Raw genomic sequence first — 19180 nt, forward strand, 5'->3', positions numbered from 1 at the left:
TATTTTCCTAACTATGTAAGCATAACCTCAACACAATAAGTGTGAGTATGAGTATAAGTAGGTACCATTAGCCGTCGCGCCGCGCGTCTAAACGAAAATGGCCGGCTTTGATTATATACGAGCGTGGCTGGATGTGGTAGGTCAGGGAGCATTAAGAAGTGACTCAGACAGACTAGACTGAATTCAATAGCCAAGTCATTGTTTGATAAAACATTTGACAGAAAAAACCTCTCTACTCCTTTTAGGTACAATCTATTCATAAAACGAAATAGGCGACCGATATTGATCGTGTATTTTGGGTTAAAAGCAGATAAACTCGGGGAAAAGAGATAATGTGAATTGTTTTCATAACAGTTGTGTTCAATGAACTTCAATTTATCGCAGTCCACGACTGGGCTTCGAGAATAAAGACAATATTTACGTCAAAAGAAATTAAAAACTTAAACATGATTTTAGAATGTCGATATGACTGTTTAAAATAGATTTTTAGGAGAAGCAAAAACTAACTTCGCCTGACTTCTAAACACCAGGGGAGAATGATTGCAGAATGCAACGACACCGCGCGAAAACCGATGTCATAAGCACAGAAAGTTCCAAAATAATATTAGTGCTAAACCAAAACTAAGTAGGTGAGTTGCATCGGTTTTATTCTTAGAAAAAAATTTGCGTAGGTTATAAACACTTTCTGCATAAAATCGGATGAGATTTTATAAATAAGTACCTAGACGAGTCTCCATCTTAGTAGTAATCAAACAAACTTAAATATCACGATTGATTGAGTTTGAATGTCTCCAAAAATTTTAAACTAACCAATCACAATTGACGCCCCCAGATTTTAGTCCTAAACAGTGAGTAGGTACGTACTTCTAGTGCTAAAAGCGTAGGCTGTAATGTACCCATAGCTAAAAGCGATTAGAATAATCCTTTATGCCTAACCTGCACGAAAAGAGCCCCAGACCCAGAGCTAGCAGACGGGAAAATTTAGGTGAATATGTACTGAAATACTTCACAATGGTCATACACGATTAAGAATGAATTCCAGTTATTACAAATATCAACATCCGGGACAAGCCCTAACCCAATCAAGCAGAAAAGAAAAAAAACGCGAGGAATATCAACGTGTAAGAACATTTCATAACAGCATTACATGATCAGTAGGTGTTACAGGCACAATTATTTAAATTGAATAACAATGGAACGAAAAGAAAAAAAATATTCATTCGAATAGCACCTGATTCCTTACTGCGCCACAATACTATTTATGTGTTTGGCACAAAATAGGTAGGTATTCATAATACGGTCGAGTTCAGCGACCGTGCGTCCGTAGTCTCACCTTCATAGATAAACGTCATTACGAATAGAGCAGGCGGGCGGGCGACCGCCAAGGCGTGTTCGTAACTACGCCGACGTTGAGGCAGGCTCGGTACCGTCTTGTGTTACAAATTGGGGCACTGGCAACCTCACACTCCCACGCCGACAAAAACATTACAGACCTCGGCGAAACTAGTGACCACAAACTCGCTCTAATTGTTCCACACCATTATGTAGCTCACAAAAGTACTATAAATAGAACGAATTATCCAACATCAGTTTCAAATAACTAAAAGAAGCATCTCAGTATAACCGTATCTATACCTAGACTGGGACATTTAAAGTCAGACGGTTACAGTTGGTTCAAGTAAGACCATAAAGAAAAATCATCTATCATGGTTATTTTAATTCTTTTTAGAATAACTCTTAATAAGGATACAGACTTTAACCTTGAAACCCAATCTAGCGGTGTACATTTGGCCACCTCGTCGCCTAAACGCGATCATGTATGAAAGAAACAAGTCAGACAACGACCTAATTTTTGGAATGTCCAATTAGCTAGAAAGATAAGGTATTTAAATAGCGTTAAATCATAAAAACATTAGCGATAATCCGTTTCAAAGACTGTATCTAATCTTGTGACGCTGCGTCATGAACGCTCAATAGTTGTTCGTATACAAAAACGCTTTCGACAGCTTGTCGGCAATTTTTCGCCGACCCGGACCTACCTCAACATGAAACCGAACGTTCAAACACGTTCAGTACTTTTCCATGCATTATCTTATCACTTTTTGATATTTGATAACTGTGCTAACGTATTTTAGTGACAATTTGATAAAAATGCATACAAGAAGACACACGAAATCGTATGTGGGTACATTGTGTATTTTTACAAGTAAATGATCACGAAGTTTGCACAGATGTGTGTGTTGCTCACAATGTAGCGTTTGTGGTAGGTCCACAACGAGCTGCGATAGATCTACGAAATCTCAAGTCAACCTGTTCATAAAAAGTCTAAACGAGTTCTTATTAGATTGGACACCTTCACTTGATTGGATTGGTCAGTTTTATTAATTGTTTATTGAAAAAGTGACACCAGTCTATATATACCTCCAATAATACGGGTTTTAAGTAAAATTTCTGACGCGTAAAGTTTATTTTCACGTTTCCATTATTCTCTTACAGATCCGAGCCTCCAAACACCGACATTTACTTTTCTAGGAACATTATTGATCTAAGGATCACGCCCGCACGAAAAATGGTCTCACATTTGCCCTACAGAAAAAGTGGGCCATGTCTTTCCTTACCCTTCAACCGGAGAGTTCAGGCCGGGTTCAAATGTAAGTCGTTAGATCACTACTGTATAATACAAAAGACATAAATAAATTAATATGCATGCATAGCTAGTTGTCTCCCTATACACAATATAGTATTTCGGTGGTAGGTACACTATGTTTAGAATAAACAGTGGCGGGCTTGGTCCGCGAGCGATTACATCACTACACGTATTTGCGACGCATTAATAAAAAATTCAAGAGCAAGGCCAAACGGAACTTTATTTAGATCTAAAATACTTTCAATGTTTTCTTCATTGCAGTTTCTGAATCCATTTGGAAACATAATGTGCGCTTGCATTTTATTATAATTTTATGGCTGGTTTTTACGATGACCATAAAGGATAATTTAGGGGGAGTTCCAAATGTGGGAAAATCGAAAGAGATGCTAGACAAGGTTTTTGGAGAATTTTCCATTGTCTGTGCCTACCCCAATGCAGATATTATTTTTTTAACCACATTTTAAGTTTCTCTATTGTTCTAAAACCTCGTAAAAATTTATAGGTCTGAAATTTTCTTTCTTAATTTCTTAATTATAATCAAAAATGTTTTGAACAATAATTCTAGAGGTTTCTTCTATTATATTACTTAAAGTTATTAAATAACAAACGCACAAAACGACCATTCTAAAAAAGAAATAAAAAGTAAAAGTGCTCAATAATAGTTTGGAAACACGCCAAAAAAAGAACTAGCTTTAAAATGTAAACACGCCATGTTTTTTGAGCAATCAAATTGGTATTTAGTCATTATGCTGTGTAACTGTAATCTAATCATCATGTCAGACCACGTTGAGTCAAGCCTCGCAGATAGTACATGTTTGGGCAGGTCAGGATTTAATGAGCTGCGAAGCTTTGCCCAGGCAAATTCGGGAGTGGAGGTAAAAATAGGTAGTGTGAATGTGAAGGTGTAGTCTGGTTCTGTGGGGTGGGAGGTTGGAGTAGCGGGGATGCGCGGGCGGGGGGTGCGTCTAGACATCGGCCTTGACCGCCGCGCGGTTTCCGCGCGACCGAGGTCGCCGCGACCCACAGCCCAGAGACCGAGTGCGAGCAACGGTATACCTATGCCATGCTTCACGGTATACCACTACAAAGGGATGGAACGAAAGCCAAATCCTATAGGCACATTTTCTTATGGTTTTCAACTAAAAGTAAACGATTAGATTGATTGTACCTAATGTAGATAAGTCAACTATTGACTGATGTAGTCAAACTGAATACATACACCAACCCATTATTATCAGTAAAAACCAAAATACCTAGAATCGATACTATCTACACCGTCTACAATGTATGTCTATAAAAATTCGGTCGAACAACACAGTTGAGTGAGGAACGCGTCTCGCGCCTCGGTCCGTGAACTCGAGCGAGTTTCGACATTGCGCCGACATTGAGCCGGGCTAAATAACGCAGATAGCGAGGGGTCGACGACCGGCATCGCCCAATATCACGCGGACGATCGCAAGATTTGCAAGCACCTGCCGACGCCGCGTGGATGTTACATAACCACGCACCACGACCTACCCCAATATGGGTCTGCAGATACCACGTTTAACGCGCTCAAAATTGAGCATTAGCCAAGCACGTCGGTACTTAATTGACAACGCTTCTTCAGAGCCACGTTAAAGAGGTATTTTATAATCGTCTTAAGTAGGTAAAACCTTTTAACTGGTCGAAATCGAAGCAGATTCCATCCAGCTCAGGGAACTAGCAAAAAGCAGACCAAAATCAAAGAGGCCACAAATTGTGGATCGGAAATGATGCGAGCCAGGCGAGGCAGGGTGTGGGAGCGGGCGGGGTGGGAGCCGAATATCTCGGCGCGGGGTGACATTGCGCGGACGTCGACACTATGCCCGACCTACGGCACGGCACCGGCGCCCGCCCGCGCCGCTCAGCCCGCGGAAAAACGATGCCTCATCCGCACCACTACTTCGACTACACAAATTCACTAGACCAGAATATTCAGCGTATGCGCAATGCGTATCAGCTTCAACAAACAAATTTTTTAGTCATGCAGACGCATGTTTTAACCCTGATTTGGGAATCTTGCGCGGTTTGCCAGGAGACGGTCAAACACCGTTGGTATTAAATAATTCAAAGCTCGTCGCACTGTTACATAAAATGACGCAATGCGTTTTCAAGATATTTTGTTTTCAAAAATGGCTGGCGATAAACAATGCAACGCGCGGTGACGCAAATAACGAACCAATGTGTTCTGGATACACTTAATTATGAAAGAAAGTTTTGGACGTTATTTATTGGCGTATTTTGTGTATATTTTCGTTTTAACATTATGAAAAATCTGGGCCAGTGCCATATGTCACCCAAAATTATTGACTGATCTAATAATCCTCTAATTTAAGCGTGTCTAAGACCAACCTTTTCAAAATTCCAAAATACTTAAGAATGATAATTTTAGGGATCGTGATCCTAATACTAATTGGATATAAATAGACTATCTTCAGAGTCTTCTAGAGACCTTCCATCTTTTCATTATGTCGGACCAAAATATTCTTTGGATTCGGTCTTCATATTGCTTTGTCCGATAGGACCATTTTATATTTTTAGAGAAACCTAATCTAATTTGGTCCTGGACTCTTAACGTAAATTAATCTATCAGAGGTACAATTACGTATTTAGATGTGTTGGAATACATGCCTAATAGCAATTATCGTCATGTTTTATTTATATGATTGGTTCATGTTATGAAATATGTGCGTAGCCCTCGTTTGGACCAAGAACTACCTACTCGTGTTTAGAAACTTCAATACTTTTTATTTTATAGAGTATTGTTTAAATACCAAGAGTAAAGGTCACTGCGACATGTAAGGTATATTATTCGTACCATTAAAACAATTTTTCATTCTCTTGTTTGAAATATTAACATAATCCCTAGGTACCAACATTTATATGAATACACTTGAGACTGTAATTTATCTTAACTCTTATGTACCGATGTAAGAGAAAACTTGCAATGACGCAGACAATTAATATGGCGTCATAATACAAGAGCTGTCATTGTCTGGGACAACTGTCACGCGCGACGATAAGGCAGGTAATATTGTTACGTACATTACATACATCTGTGATCCATTCTTAAATTCTTTAAATACTCTGAAGTATGAAGAAGGGCATACAATTGTAAACAATGAAGAAGTGGATTTTAAAACTACGATATGGTAAGATTGTACAAAAACTTCCCAATTTAAAATTTAAATACACTACAAACATCGAACTCCAGGTAGAGTGCAACCAATTTCAATATTCACGATTGTTTACAAATTGTTAATTGGCTAAAACATGCATGATTAATTAACAATTAACAATATAATAACAATTAACCTGCATAAAGTTCGAAATTTTAAATTCAGTGCATTGCAGCACTGAAATTAAAATGTTGAACTTTTCGGAAACAATTGGTTTGTAACGGACAAAGTGGACGGCAAAGAGATTCGGAAGGATATTTTGGAAGGTCAGGAAACAAATACTAATTAAATTCTAGCATTTAAAGTACTTTTTGACCTAATAGATAAGACAGAACTATCAGAGCCAGCCATCTACCAAGCGGAATAAGTAGATAAAAAATGTGCAACAAGTAGGTGCAGAACACGGTTCAACGGCCATTTGACTTTGAAATGTCCAACAAAATGCAGTTTCGTTTATTATCGTCTATTTTGCGATGCACTCGGCGGCACGTGTAAACAATATTATTAGTAGAAACGCTTCCGAAACTAAATCTCACTGAAATTGTAGTTTCATTTTTACATTTTGATATTTTTTGGTCCTAAGATCCAAAAATTGGAGACGTCAAAATGTCACATTTTAGATATGGCTAATAAAGGTGTGGGCGTGAGTTTATTCTTAGCTTTTAGGGATGAAAATGGGACCAATTTGAAGGAATATACGGGTGATATCAAAACTGTAGGTTTTGATATATTTTAAACCATTTTTCTGGGATTTACCTGAGGCTTTTGACAGGATCGTGAAGTTTTGGAGTGACAATCGTATCTAGTAATAGTGCACATCAAAAAGCCTGTATCTATATTAGTATTTACGTACTAGCAAACATTGTATACAGTAGGTATCGAACAAATATAAACAATTTGCTTATCACCAAACGTCACGTTTAAAGCCATTCGTTATTATGTTTATTTGTCATCGTGTTTTATTCCAATTTATAGGTCAAAGATCAAACATTGGGAACGTAGAATTTTGCTCTCTTTTTCTTTATCTATAAATACAAGCTCGCCGACGTTATCATTTCATTCCAGTGTCTTATTAGGTAATTGATGCTACGCAATTTTTAGTCTATTTAAAAAGGAAGGTTTTAAACGTAGCACCTGAAATGTAAAGACTATATATTTTACTACATATAAAAAAGTATTTTTATGCACCCAAACTTTACATACTGATGCAGACATAACACAAATAAACAAATACCTACATTTCAACGATCAAACGTGTATTTTTAAGATTTAATGACTCATCAAACAACAACCTTCCAAACTTGTACGGGCTTCAGTACTCACATTGTGAGAAGATTCGATCATTTCCAATGTAGTGACTATATTGGAAAACAACCATGGCTCCTCTATCGCACACATTTTTTCTGTGTTTATTGTATCAAATCACAGCACTTTAACACCAACATCAGAGTTCAACGCACTCTGTACGTTTTTTATTTAGAGGTTATGGATTTTGCGGGTAGCGCAGTGGAGGATAAGCTTGATGCGCGTTGAGCGACTCGCACGCACTGTGCGCACGCAATGCGTGTACGCAAGCCCCGCCTCGACGCCCCACCAGTTATCACGGAATACGCATGCGCCGCCCAACTACTCGCCACGTGCTTACCGCTTTTCAGATTGGTCCCTTCATATACAAACCGACGAATAAAGGCAAAACGTTAATTTTCCTGAAGCGGTGCCAAGGGACGGCGTGCGCCATTGGTTGAGCGCGCAAACATCATATTTTCAATATTATCGAATACTTTAAACCTTTTTAAATGAAACAAACAATGCTAATTTGGAATTTTGTAAACATAATAATATGTTATTGTACATTTACAACAACAGAGGGTTTCGTATGAAAAAAAACAAAACGTTATGTTACGCAACCAAACATTTCAATACGATAATGATGAGACAAGTGTTAATTTTATTGCTTTGATAATTATAAATAACATTTATCGCTCATGTTTTGTACTAGTATAATAAATAGTATTACATTGGAGTGATCTAAATACTAGACGTTTCCAAGAAGAGGATATTACACGGATCGATAAAAAAACAGGTACAGTCATTCGTTTATTAATAGATATTTAAGAAAAAGAAACATATACCTAATTGTATCATGGACAAGGATTAGTCAATCCAATATTTGTATTGGAAGCCAGTAGCTATTATTTATCCAGACCTAATTTACTCTCGTTTGTCTGGAGAAAATTCCACGAGACAGTCGATAAATAAGTAAGGCTCACGAATCCAAGGGTCACACAGTAAACCAATTTTCTGTTAATTATTCAAACTGACATTATCAGAAAAATTATCTTCGAACCAAATTATTACGTGAGAGCCTCGAATTATGTACCAAAAGAAATACATTAATAGCCATTAAAGCTAGACAGAGAATGACCTACGATGGTGATTCGATAATAAGGCTTTAAAGGCATATTTTTCAAAGCTATAGTAATTATCTACCTACTTGTTTAATAAATCGTTCTGCAATTTAAAAGGGTGGCAGTAGAATCATTCATCATGTGATTTGACCATTAAAATAAAACGAAACCTCAACGTTTTAAAACGAATAAATCCTAACGTCATAAGTTTCCAAAATGCAGAAAACAAAAGTAAAATCACTAGACGAAATCCTGACATATAGACACTAAGTCAAGGACATTGCATCATAATTTACATACAAAACCTAATTCCTAAACTGAACACAATATACCTAAATATGTGCAGCCTGAAGGAACTAAACAACAAAGAAACGCCAACAGCTTTAAAACGAAGCACAAGAACTAAAAGGCACACGCCACAGGAATCTAAATCAACAAAAAACTAAACCTAGATCAGCTAAACGTTACAACAAAAGAAACAGTTAAATGGAGCTGTAGTTATAATACTTATAATGATGTCATAGACAAAAGGCAAGGCAGACAGACAAAAACGTGCGCATACGTACGTAGTTAATTTGTACCTGCAGGATTTATTAATATTACCGTCTAGCTCACTATGAGACAGTGGCCTTGAGGTCCGCTTGGCTCTCTACAATTATATAAATCCAATTACCTAATTCTTTCACTGAAGCTATTGCTTTATCTGATTATTTATCGCTGACAATATTACTTACGTACCGATTTCACAACTCAATATTTACCTACGGCGAAATTGCCTTATTTGAAAATTGGGACGGAATATTTTCATAAACACCAACTGCCAACTTGCATTAAGTCAAAGAGAATGTTATGATTTCCAAAAGCCCAAATTGTACAAGCAAACAAAAGGATATAGTTATACGCAGGCTTTGTGAAACACAAGCCAGACTCAGGACTCGTTAGTGGGGAATCTTTCGGCATTATCGATAAACATCCCGTCGGGCCCTAGGCTGTCTATGTATAGGTTGTCTTAGGGCAGGCACGCGGCGACGGCGCGCCGGGCCTGACTGAATTTGTTAGCTTTTTTGGGGCTAGGGTTGACACAACGTTCCTAACATTATGGCACATTATTTAACATTGAAATATTATTATTTTCACTTTTAGGTCTTCGAAATATAGCTTTTTATCATATTTCGGTGGTCATTTTCAATGATAAAGTGGTTTAGATAAAGAATGATATACTGAGACTGGCCATTATACCTACTCGTACATTAAATTACATAAAATTACATTTTCATTGTGATAAAATAGTGGGTCAGCTATTTTTAAGTCTGATTAAATTCAAATTCAACAGCACCACAGTTTTTACTAAAACTTTTAATCGAACAAAAACATGAACCCTTTTAGGTTTTTGTCCGATTCCTGATCAGACAGACTTCCTGTGCTCTGATCTTACATTAATCATTTGCCTAAGACAGCCCTAATGTTTAATTGTGTGGGAGGAGGCAATTCGTGGAACAGCGTCTAATTGTGTGTGTGCGTGTATTTCAAATACAAATAAAGTCGCACTTGTGTGCGCGCCGCCGGTTCATTGTCAAGGCCAACAGCCAAATCTCCCGCTCGAGCCCCCCCTCACTCCCGCCTCACTCCACCCGTAGTCAATTATTTGAATTCGCCGAAAACATTGACGTGCTACAAGCATATTGCTCGGGCTGAGAAGCCTTCTACTTCGTTATTTCTAAGTGGAGCAGCAATAGTTATCGAACTGCATAAACTATGAAAATTTTGGTTGAAGTCACGACTTCTTGATTTTGGTACAGGCTCTGTGGTTGCCGCCGACGCGATAATCGAGTATTTTTAACGTTGCATATCGCATTCCGCCAGTTTTTTATCTACGGTGTTGCCGCTGCGTTTGTGTGAAATCTTAATGCAGTAAAAACAACATTGGTTTGCATCTATCGGTCTAGACCAGACGTTAAGACTTCACTAATAGGTGACGATAGACATCACGTTTTTTCATCAAGGCCTGCCGCATTAGTCCTCAGTGCAATTTGATCACAGATCTATGTAAATTATGTGACTAACAAACTGTCTGATATGATATTATGTAATTGTTGTTAAGGAAGATAAAGGTAATATTGAATTAAATAAAGTAATCAGTGGTTCTATGGGTAGTTTTGGTTTAGAATGCTTGTCATCGTAATGATTTAGTATCGAAATTGATCGCGGAAGCATTAACATAAACTAATTATTTTATTATCTTTGAAACCTGCCCTGCCCGTGACCAGAGTAGTCTTGTAACCTAAGGTCGGTTGATATCAATGTATCATCTGCAATTAATTAAAGATGCGAATGCAAACTGTTTTGTATTATTACTACAAAACTGAGGCATTAACTCTAGTTTACTTCAATAAGTAGATACTGATACATTTGATGAAATCTTTTATCTATGTGAATAATGTATAAATAACTTAATTAGATTTTGTTAAACAAAACATTATAGACCTAAAATGTGTTGCATGCCTATAAATATTCATAACATTTGAACTTGTATGTTATAGAGGCCAAGCCCACGTGATAAAAAAAATATTACCGGCTCTTATCGTAATTATTGCATCTTGCTTATTACGTAGTTACTATCATATAAAAAAGTGGGCAAAAGAAAATGTAAAAGTGAGAGATATGAAATCCAAAATTGGTCCTTTTGAGCCAATAATTTTTATACCTATACAAGTTCAAAGATTATAATTTCTGAAACAAATGTTTCAACATGATTTGCATACGTGTGTAACGTGTACAGATTTAAAGAAAGTGATACTGAAACATTAAAGACCTTGATAGTACATAATTCATTTTTTATAAACATAATTAAAACATACAAGAGGAAGGTAATGCTGCTAAAAATATGTGTCAGTGCATGGAAAGATTGAGTCGATAAGTTCAGTCAAGGCCGCGTTATATCACCAGCGTTTGCATCACGTTGCAACAAAAAATGATTAGATAGAGTAATCGCTTAAAAAATATACAAACCACTTTCATTTGCCTAAAAAATATTCATAAAATGTTGGCGTAGATAGAGTAAAAATAGGGACGAACTATTTTCATTTTGGTCCTTTTGTGGTCCTTCGATACAAATAAGGACCAAAAACAACAAAATGCGAGAGAAATGAAAGCCTAACAAACAAGTATTGAAAATATGAGTCCTGCTACGAAATATTAATGAGATACACCAAAACTTGAACCGGCAAAAGGAACAGATAAACAAAGAATCTTATTGATGTAACTCTGAGACTATTAATAATACAGAACGCACCAAAGAATGGCCTCTTTGATGCGTATGGATAATGGCTTACACGGTCCCGCGATAAAAACGATCCGCGGTATCAAATTGGCCAGGATTATTCAACAAGCGAAAAAAATTGACTACAGCACAAACATTTGTATGAGTTTGAAAAATCAATCCCTAGGACCAAATACAGTGAAACCTCGTTAAGTGAGACAGCCAAGGGACCTTCAAATTGGTATCACTAATAGAGGTATTCCACTAACCCAGTGTCTCAGATAACCAGGTATAAATGAATATTTGTCTCATTTACAGAGGGTTCAATTAATGGAGGTGAACATACAGGTTATTTCACATAAAGAGGTGTGATTCTTAAATAAAACAAGGTGTTATGTGCACATATTAAATGAATAAGAATAAGTAAATCAACAAACAAAATGATGTTGTCTCAGTTACTGAGGTTTATGCATTAAAATTCACTTGCTGTCTCAGTTATAGAGGTAACTAAGATGATAAATCGAAAGAACGAATCCCAGATATAGAGGGTTGTTTGTCCCACTAATAGAGGTAATTCAGTGCCAATGGGTAGGGACCTCAGTATGAGTTCCATTTGTGGAGGTTTCTCACTTATCCAGGTCCCACTTAACCAAGTTTCACTGTATATTATGAGTGACTACCCCCTCTACTTTAGACGGCATTACTATTACGCGTAACTGCAAATTACCTTTCCATAAGCTATACCAAAAAAAAAATTTTAACCCCTCAAACTTACAAAAGATATACAAAAATCCGTGATTTTACTTCGGTAATTAGCGTCCATATGAGATAAGAGAGCGCGAGATGAAAACATCGAATTCATTTCTGCACCTCTAGATAAATATAGAATGTACGACACCGGAAAAGCTTGGAATTGATACAAAGCGTGTGTTGAGAGTTTTTCTTGTAGCGTTTAGAAAATAGATGTTACGCACAAGGTAAAATTGGTAGAGGCTGGCAATGGTTGGCGGCGCGATCGATCACGGATTGGGGCAGGTCGGACACAACGCGCTTCACGTGTTGAGCTGTTTTGGTCCGGGCCTACCACACTAGGAATTTGGCAACTCTAAGAATGTTTGAAGCGCGTAGACTAGCGGTCCTATAAGGTGCTAAGTAAGTAAGGTTTATGTGGTTAGGGGTGCAATAAAAAATATTAGGCAAGTTTTACAAAATTTTTAGTGGTACTAAATAATTTTTTACAAAGTTTGAGGCAGCAAAAAATATCTACTTATGACTTTAAAATTTTCAAATTTAAGTCCTTGGTAGCAAATAATTCAATTAAAAAACATGCATTATTTATAGTTTCGTAACACACATAAATTTTAATAAATTCATCGGCGATTACGTTTTTTAAATATTTTGGACATTAAGTTACAAAATAACAAGTTATCGTTTCGTATTAGAAAAAGGAACTTTCTTTGAAAACCAGGGAAGTTCGCGATTTTCTTCTAAAGTAAATTTGAAATTCACAGTCGCAAAATATTTAACAACAAGAGGAAATAATACCGCCGCGATAAATATTTGGCGGTCCGGCGTGTAGCTGTTGATAAAATGTTAGCCTAGGTCAAGGCGAAATTCTGATCATAAAAAACCCGGCATAATATTCACAATAAAACGCCGGTTATTATTGTAAAGGAATGAAAACAAAACATTAAATGTACGCACCACATCCTCCATCTCCATCCAGTCCATGTCGGCTTGTTATTGTAGTCTAGGTTAGCTTACAAGTCTGGATCTAGTGCTGCGCGAAAGTACTGCGCGTGGCGACGTTCGGTACACGAGTGCAGCGTCGTGTAGTGTGTGTTGCACCGAAAATTCGTTCCCGCAGCTCAGACCCGCGCCCCGCACCGCACCCCCGGGCTCGCAAAATTTTCGAACTTCGAACGAATCGCGCAACGCCATCTAGGGGCGATCGGCGCCCCATTGCCTCCGTGTGTGGCCTTGAACTTGACTGTACACGTCGCGAGCGACCCACTTTTGCGGCGCGTCCCCGCGCCCCGCCGGCAGTCGCGCGCATTGTCACGGCCGAGCCACCTGAATGGATCTTAGTCGACATAAGGCGTATATTCGCGTGTTCGTTTGAAACACTCTCGTTTTCACCGTACTGTATTACGTCACGCTGCACGTTACATCGCTGGATTATCTTGCACACGTTCAGCGCGGCCGATAGCAGGGCAGAAACTTCTCACGAATGTTATAACGATGTGAGTACTGGTTTGCTGATTTGTTGTTTCCTTGTTACGCGGTCTATTGACATTGTTTTGATGTTTTTTTTTCTAAACCAATGTCTTGGGTAGTGATACTATTATCAGTTAATTGAATAACGAGTCATAACAAGTTGAGGCCATCCAGTAGTTTATCACCGCCATTTTCTTTCTGGTCAGAGATATTTTTGGCGGATTCTTTTGTATATGAATTATGGATGCTCTGTGAACGATACTTTTAGAACGTGGGCTGTAGTTGGTCACTGATTACCATTATGATTTATGGTGACAAGTTTACTGACGTAATGGGCTGAATGTTTCAGATGCTGAACTTCGGAGCAGTGTTGGAGCATCGTTATCAGGTCGTAGGCGCGTGGCAACGCACGGGGTCAAACACGGAAACCGATCAGACCAGCACGTGTAGCTTCACACAAGCATGTTCACAAGGCAAGTACTAATACATTTTTAACTACTTTAAGAACAAAAAACAATTTTGCTTACTTATTAGAAAATACATAAAATGGGAAGCCTTACAAGACCCAAATCTCACTACCAGACAATCGAAGGTAAAACTACTTAGAATCCTTAATTACTAAACAATTAGGCAACTCATGTTTGAGGACAAACAATGAAACCTGTTTATTCAACAACCAGAGAAAATAGAACATCAGGTATTGAGATCTAAACAATAATATTCAATGATTCCAGAGAAGGACCAAGATTTGGGGCAGTTTCCAGGAAAAGACCAATAGTTGGGGCAAATATGGGTCGAGCTGGGAAGAAATGAAGAGAAAGGTAAACCAATTTCTTTACGTAATAATATGTTCCAATACGATGGGCATGACAACGAACGTTGACTCAGATTAAGGTCAATCAATAAACGGGGCTGCACGCTACGCTGCAACAAGATTGCACCGCCACCGCATTTTAATCGCCCGATGATTCAATTGTTGCTAAGTTGAGTAACAACTTCATAATATTTAACTTGTTACTAATTTTAGATTTGTCAATTCGATGTTTTTCTTTTTTTTTTATTATTCCCACTAAAATGATAAGTACGACAGTAAAATTGTTTGTTACCACGTTACGTACGTACGTAAACATGGTATATCTAGTATATCTACTCAACCAATCTTCTTGTTTGAATACTTTATATGTGGTTGGGAGGACGCCGAAGAACAGGAGATTTTTTTTTTTTTACATTTAATGGGTCGACGTTTGGCCGCTATCTCACCTGATGGTAAGTGATGATGCGGCCTACGGTGGAGCACGTCTGCCCATAAGCAACCTATATATATATAATTTGCGTGAGTAAAGCCGCAAGAAAAAGTTAGTTGGTAATAAATAAATAAATGATGCTACTTGTTTTACAGAAAAGCAATTAGTATATCCTAAGGTTATTTTAAACACCAAAGCATAGTCGCCGTTTTTTATGCTTTATCCAGTTGCTTTCATTATTTCGTAACCCCTATGAGTAATTGAATTCAAGTAGCCTGACCTAGTTTTAAAGTTTCGATTCGCAAGTACAAAAATAAACCTGTTTTCCTATCTGTCAGACCGAAAAGTTAACTATCAACTTTTTATATAAGTACTATCTTTGAATAATTGTGGGAAAATTGTGGTTTTATAATAAGTTTATTTAATAGAAACAACAATGAAAATGTTGACTACTACTTATTTATGATTCATACAGTTTTAAATTGCATGTTTCAGGGGCAAAACCTATCAACAAAACGAGGAAGACGTCTTCATGAAAAAATCTTGAAACATTGGACGCTAGGACCAGTTACAAGCCCCCGAAAGGAAATGAAGTCAAATAGTAAAATGGAACCCTCCTTCTTAATGGAAATAACAATACTGAAGACAGAGTAGAATACACTAATCACTTACTCTTCCCGCGGATGCCCTAAGAAGACTTAAGGTACTAGTCAAAGAGACCTGGCATCAGTTCACTTTGATGAACCTAAAACCTTAACACAGTGATCCCTCAAACGAGGTAATGATGGCAAATACTTTTATGTAGGTAGAGGGGCCCACAGTCTCTGATCGACTTAGACGATGATACGGCAATGGATAGTTAAAATATATCCATCTCTCCTATATATACTCCATCTCTGGCCTTGCCATTTGTTTTAATTTTAATGTTAATGGCGCGGTAAGAATTTCTGCTAGCATCAAACCGTAATGTTCTTTTAAAATCTTTAGTCACTTTCGAAAGCTTGCCCAGAGACTCAACCTCTAGACCAAGGTCCTATTGTAACAGTAGATCCACTTGACCTACGAAAAAATGGCCGAAACGGATTAGACCCCAAGCCGAAACTACACTAATATACCTTCACAAATGTAAATCTGATACAATTATACAGGCAAGTGAGTTCATCCTATTAATACATACTAGAACTTAAGGTAAAGCAAATATTTGCTTAGGACGTAGCAACAAAAGGTATACTTTGGATGAACCAAACAGCTAGCTACTTAACAGTGCTTTTCCACCAAAGATGTGCTATGTAGCAATGCTGCGAAAATGTAATAGCTAAGCTGTGTAACTATGTAACCGTTTCCAACGATACTAAGCTATGTAGCAGCGGTGCAAGATGTGCCTCTGTGAAGCTGTTGGACGAGGAAGATGCGTAGCTCGAGAATACGATACACCTATCAATAGTAGGGAAACCACCCATAGCACGCATCTCTCTATATAAATACTATATATTACTATATTTTAATTGAACCCGTTTCCACCAGGGCTACGTTATGTGTACCAATGAATATGATTGGTAGAAGCCAAACGCATCCACAGCAACGTGGCATAGCACATTTCTGGTGGAAAATCACACTAAAACCTCAAAAAGACGGAACAAACCTAGAAAAATATATTGAAAATACAAATGGACATTGGTCCATGGACAAATGGACAAGGGTAATGACCATTAGTACGAATTTGCTTTACGTTGAACGAAAACGAAACGAGAGCGCGTTTGGTGCTGATTGACCGGTATACAAATAACCATGTACGTAAAATAAGTTCTTCTGAGTGTATGTTGTAAATGATAAATGATATTTATTTCTGTAAATAGGTTATAAAATAACACTTTTACACGTCAATATTTCAAATAGCTAGATGAGGCCGGCATTTCCTATCCGACTACTCTGAGAAGAAATGCCGAAACAAACTCAGAGGTAATAGTCTCTTTTAAAGTCCAGACAATGAAATAGACGATAATGTGAGAGAACCGTGCAAGTTCATTCTGTAGTGGTCTTTAGAGGAAAGAACCACAACAGTATGAGCGGACCTGTTCAGATGGCAGTATGCATGTGTCAGTTTACAATCAGCTCAGCTAACGGCTGTTGCTGAATGATCCGACGAACAATATCAACCAAAAGAACATTTGGGTAGGTCTCGTAAATGCTCATACTGTCAGAATATAATTAACTAAAAGTGAAATGACTAAGCAAACTCTCGCACGGTGCTCGGTGATAAAAAAAAGATTTTGAACAAAACAGTGAGGTAATACTAATTTTTTCATGATCGCCTCATTTTCAATATCAATATTACCTATTTTCATTAGATAATGCAAGGCGCTGATTAATAAAAATCATTAGAGGTTGAATTCCACTTCCAGGTTTTAAATACGGTATTGCATTTTGAATTAAAGCCGTATGTCGACGGCAGAGCACGATGCATTTTTCACCACCCTTACTGACTCCCAATTGTGGAGATTATGGCAAAGATATACTCTAAAATCTTTACCTCAGTAGGAGTGATGAGCGTAGCCATAAAAAAAATATAAAATCTCAAGAGTTTTTAATTATGTATGAAAAATACAAACATGCTAATCATAGTAATTGCCGGTGATTATGGAAAAATTATTTGGCAGTCCAATTAATGAGATGTGAAAGGTTATTATAGGCTATCTAACATTACGCTGCTAAATTAAGAGTCACTGGGTGAGCACGTGTGTTGTTTTGCCATGGAACTATATCGCACGTCCGGGGAGACAAGGCCGCAAGAGGTCACACCGACATCGACAGCCTACAAGTGGCCAACGCTGACCAAAGGCCTCTTCTCACACGGAGAAGGTTTGAGCATTAATCGCCACGTTTGCTAAATGCGGGTTGGCGATTTCAAACTTAATTATAAGTTTGAAATCACCAACCCGCCAAGGAATTATAAGCCAAGGTTTTCTCACGATGTTTTCTTTTATTGTTTGTCAGTCAAACGCCCGAATACTCAAACGTTACTCAATTTTAAGTTGTACTTAAATATCGTGCTATCACTGTCATTTTATAAAGAATTTATAGTGACAGAACTAGTTACATTTGAGAGCGTCTTAAAATTGAGTAGCGTTTGAGTATTCGGACATTAATCTCACACAAAATACAAGGGTACAGAGTATTGTAACTACTATAGTACTTTTTTGTTTGTTGAGGGGGGAAAATCATCCAATGACTTCTTGGGCGAGAGGGAGTGTCAGAGTCTTACTGACTTAAAACCACCCCGTTCCTACTCCTGCTTTTCGAGCTGGAGCCGTGGTAGTGGCCCCTCACATGACTCGCAAATGGCAAGCAGCCAAAGAACATGGATATTAGCTATATAATACATAAGATGTATGTATTTTAAATAAAAAATAAATAAAAAAAAAATTACTACCAGACATATCATCTATATTATAAAAATAAGTCAGGTTTTCCTTCCTGATGCTATAACAGCAGAATGCACAAACTGATTTCCACAGTTTTGCATTTGTTGAAAAGGTCTCGGACTCCGTGAGGTTTATAGAACAGAAAATTCAGGAATAGATTCTAGAGAAAAGCATTGGTAGCGAAACGGAGTTCGCCGGGTTTGCTAGTATGTTATATTATATTAATCATGTTATTTTTTTAATTAACATATTATTACTACAATAATTTGTACACATAATATCTTACTAGAATTAATGAAAAAAAAAATGTATGTAAAAGGGATGAATAGAAGTAATTCACAGGTGAACATTCAGCCTGGGTTGAGTAAGAGTAATATTTGGAAACAAGCCCAGATATACATGTATCCCAAAGTATAAAAAACATTTGTGATTCGGATAATCGGCGATTCGGATAGTCGGAGTTCGGATAATTGGAGTTCTACTGTAGTTAATGATTCCTTTTCATTTATATAACTTATTTGATGTAACTTAGTTAATAAGGTACAATGGGGTTAACATATACACATACACATATGGACTGAAAGCTCCCAAAAATAAATAGAAAATAAAACTATTAATTGTAATATTATTATATTACGGCAGATATTGTGAGGAGGTTTCTGTCACTATAATCCTAACCACCGGTAGCTTGGATTTTGTATTTTATTAGTAATATTTAAAAATGTAATTTTAGAGGATTTTAAATAAATATATGTAATTTGTAATATAATTTATGATTAAAAC

The 19180-nt window shown here is 37.3% G+C and overlaps 1 protein-coding gene and 1 long non-coding RNA gene across 9 annotated transcripts in view; one reads left to right on the forward strand and one right to left on the reverse strand.

Annotated features, from left to right (window-relative positions):
- Positions 1-19180, reverse strand: part of LOC118275422 (steroid hormone receptor ERR1) — a 42520-nt gene that overhangs the window by 22444 nt on the left and 896 nt on the right. For 2 of the 7 annotated variants that reach the window (XM_050695484.1, XM_035593366.2), the window contains exon 1: positions 13219-13351. The exons of 3 other annotated variants lie outside the window; for them this stretch is intronic. In XM_050695484.1, coding sequence (XP_050551441.1) covers positions 13219-13245 — 27 coding nt within the window. In that variant the 5' untranslated portion in view covers positions 13246-13351. Of the gene's footprint in view, positions 1-7170; positions 7320-13218; positions 13352-19180 lie in introns of those variants that run through there. 2 more of the 7 variants (XM_035593365.2, XM_035593364.2) reach the window with 1 other exon arrangement.
- On the forward strand, positions 7520-19178 carry LOC118275785 (uncharacterized). 2 transcript variants are annotated; one of them, XR_007705550.1, is made up of 3 exons: positions 7520-7930; positions 14081-14552; positions 15471-19178. It is a non-coding gene; the product is annotated as an uncharacterized LOC118275785 (long non-coding RNA). The 2 variants fall into 2 exon arrangements; XR_007705549.1 differs by lacking the exon at positions 7520-7930 and adding an exon at positions 13612-13757.

This window comes from Spodoptera frugiperda, chromosome 8, assembly GCF_023101765.2.
Source record: "Spodoptera frugiperda isolate SF20-4 chromosome 8, AGI-APGP_CSIRO_Sfru_2.0, whole genome shotgun sequence".
Lineage (NCBI taxonomy): Eukaryota > Metazoa > Arthropoda > Insecta > Lepidoptera > Noctuidae > Spodoptera > Spodoptera frugiperda.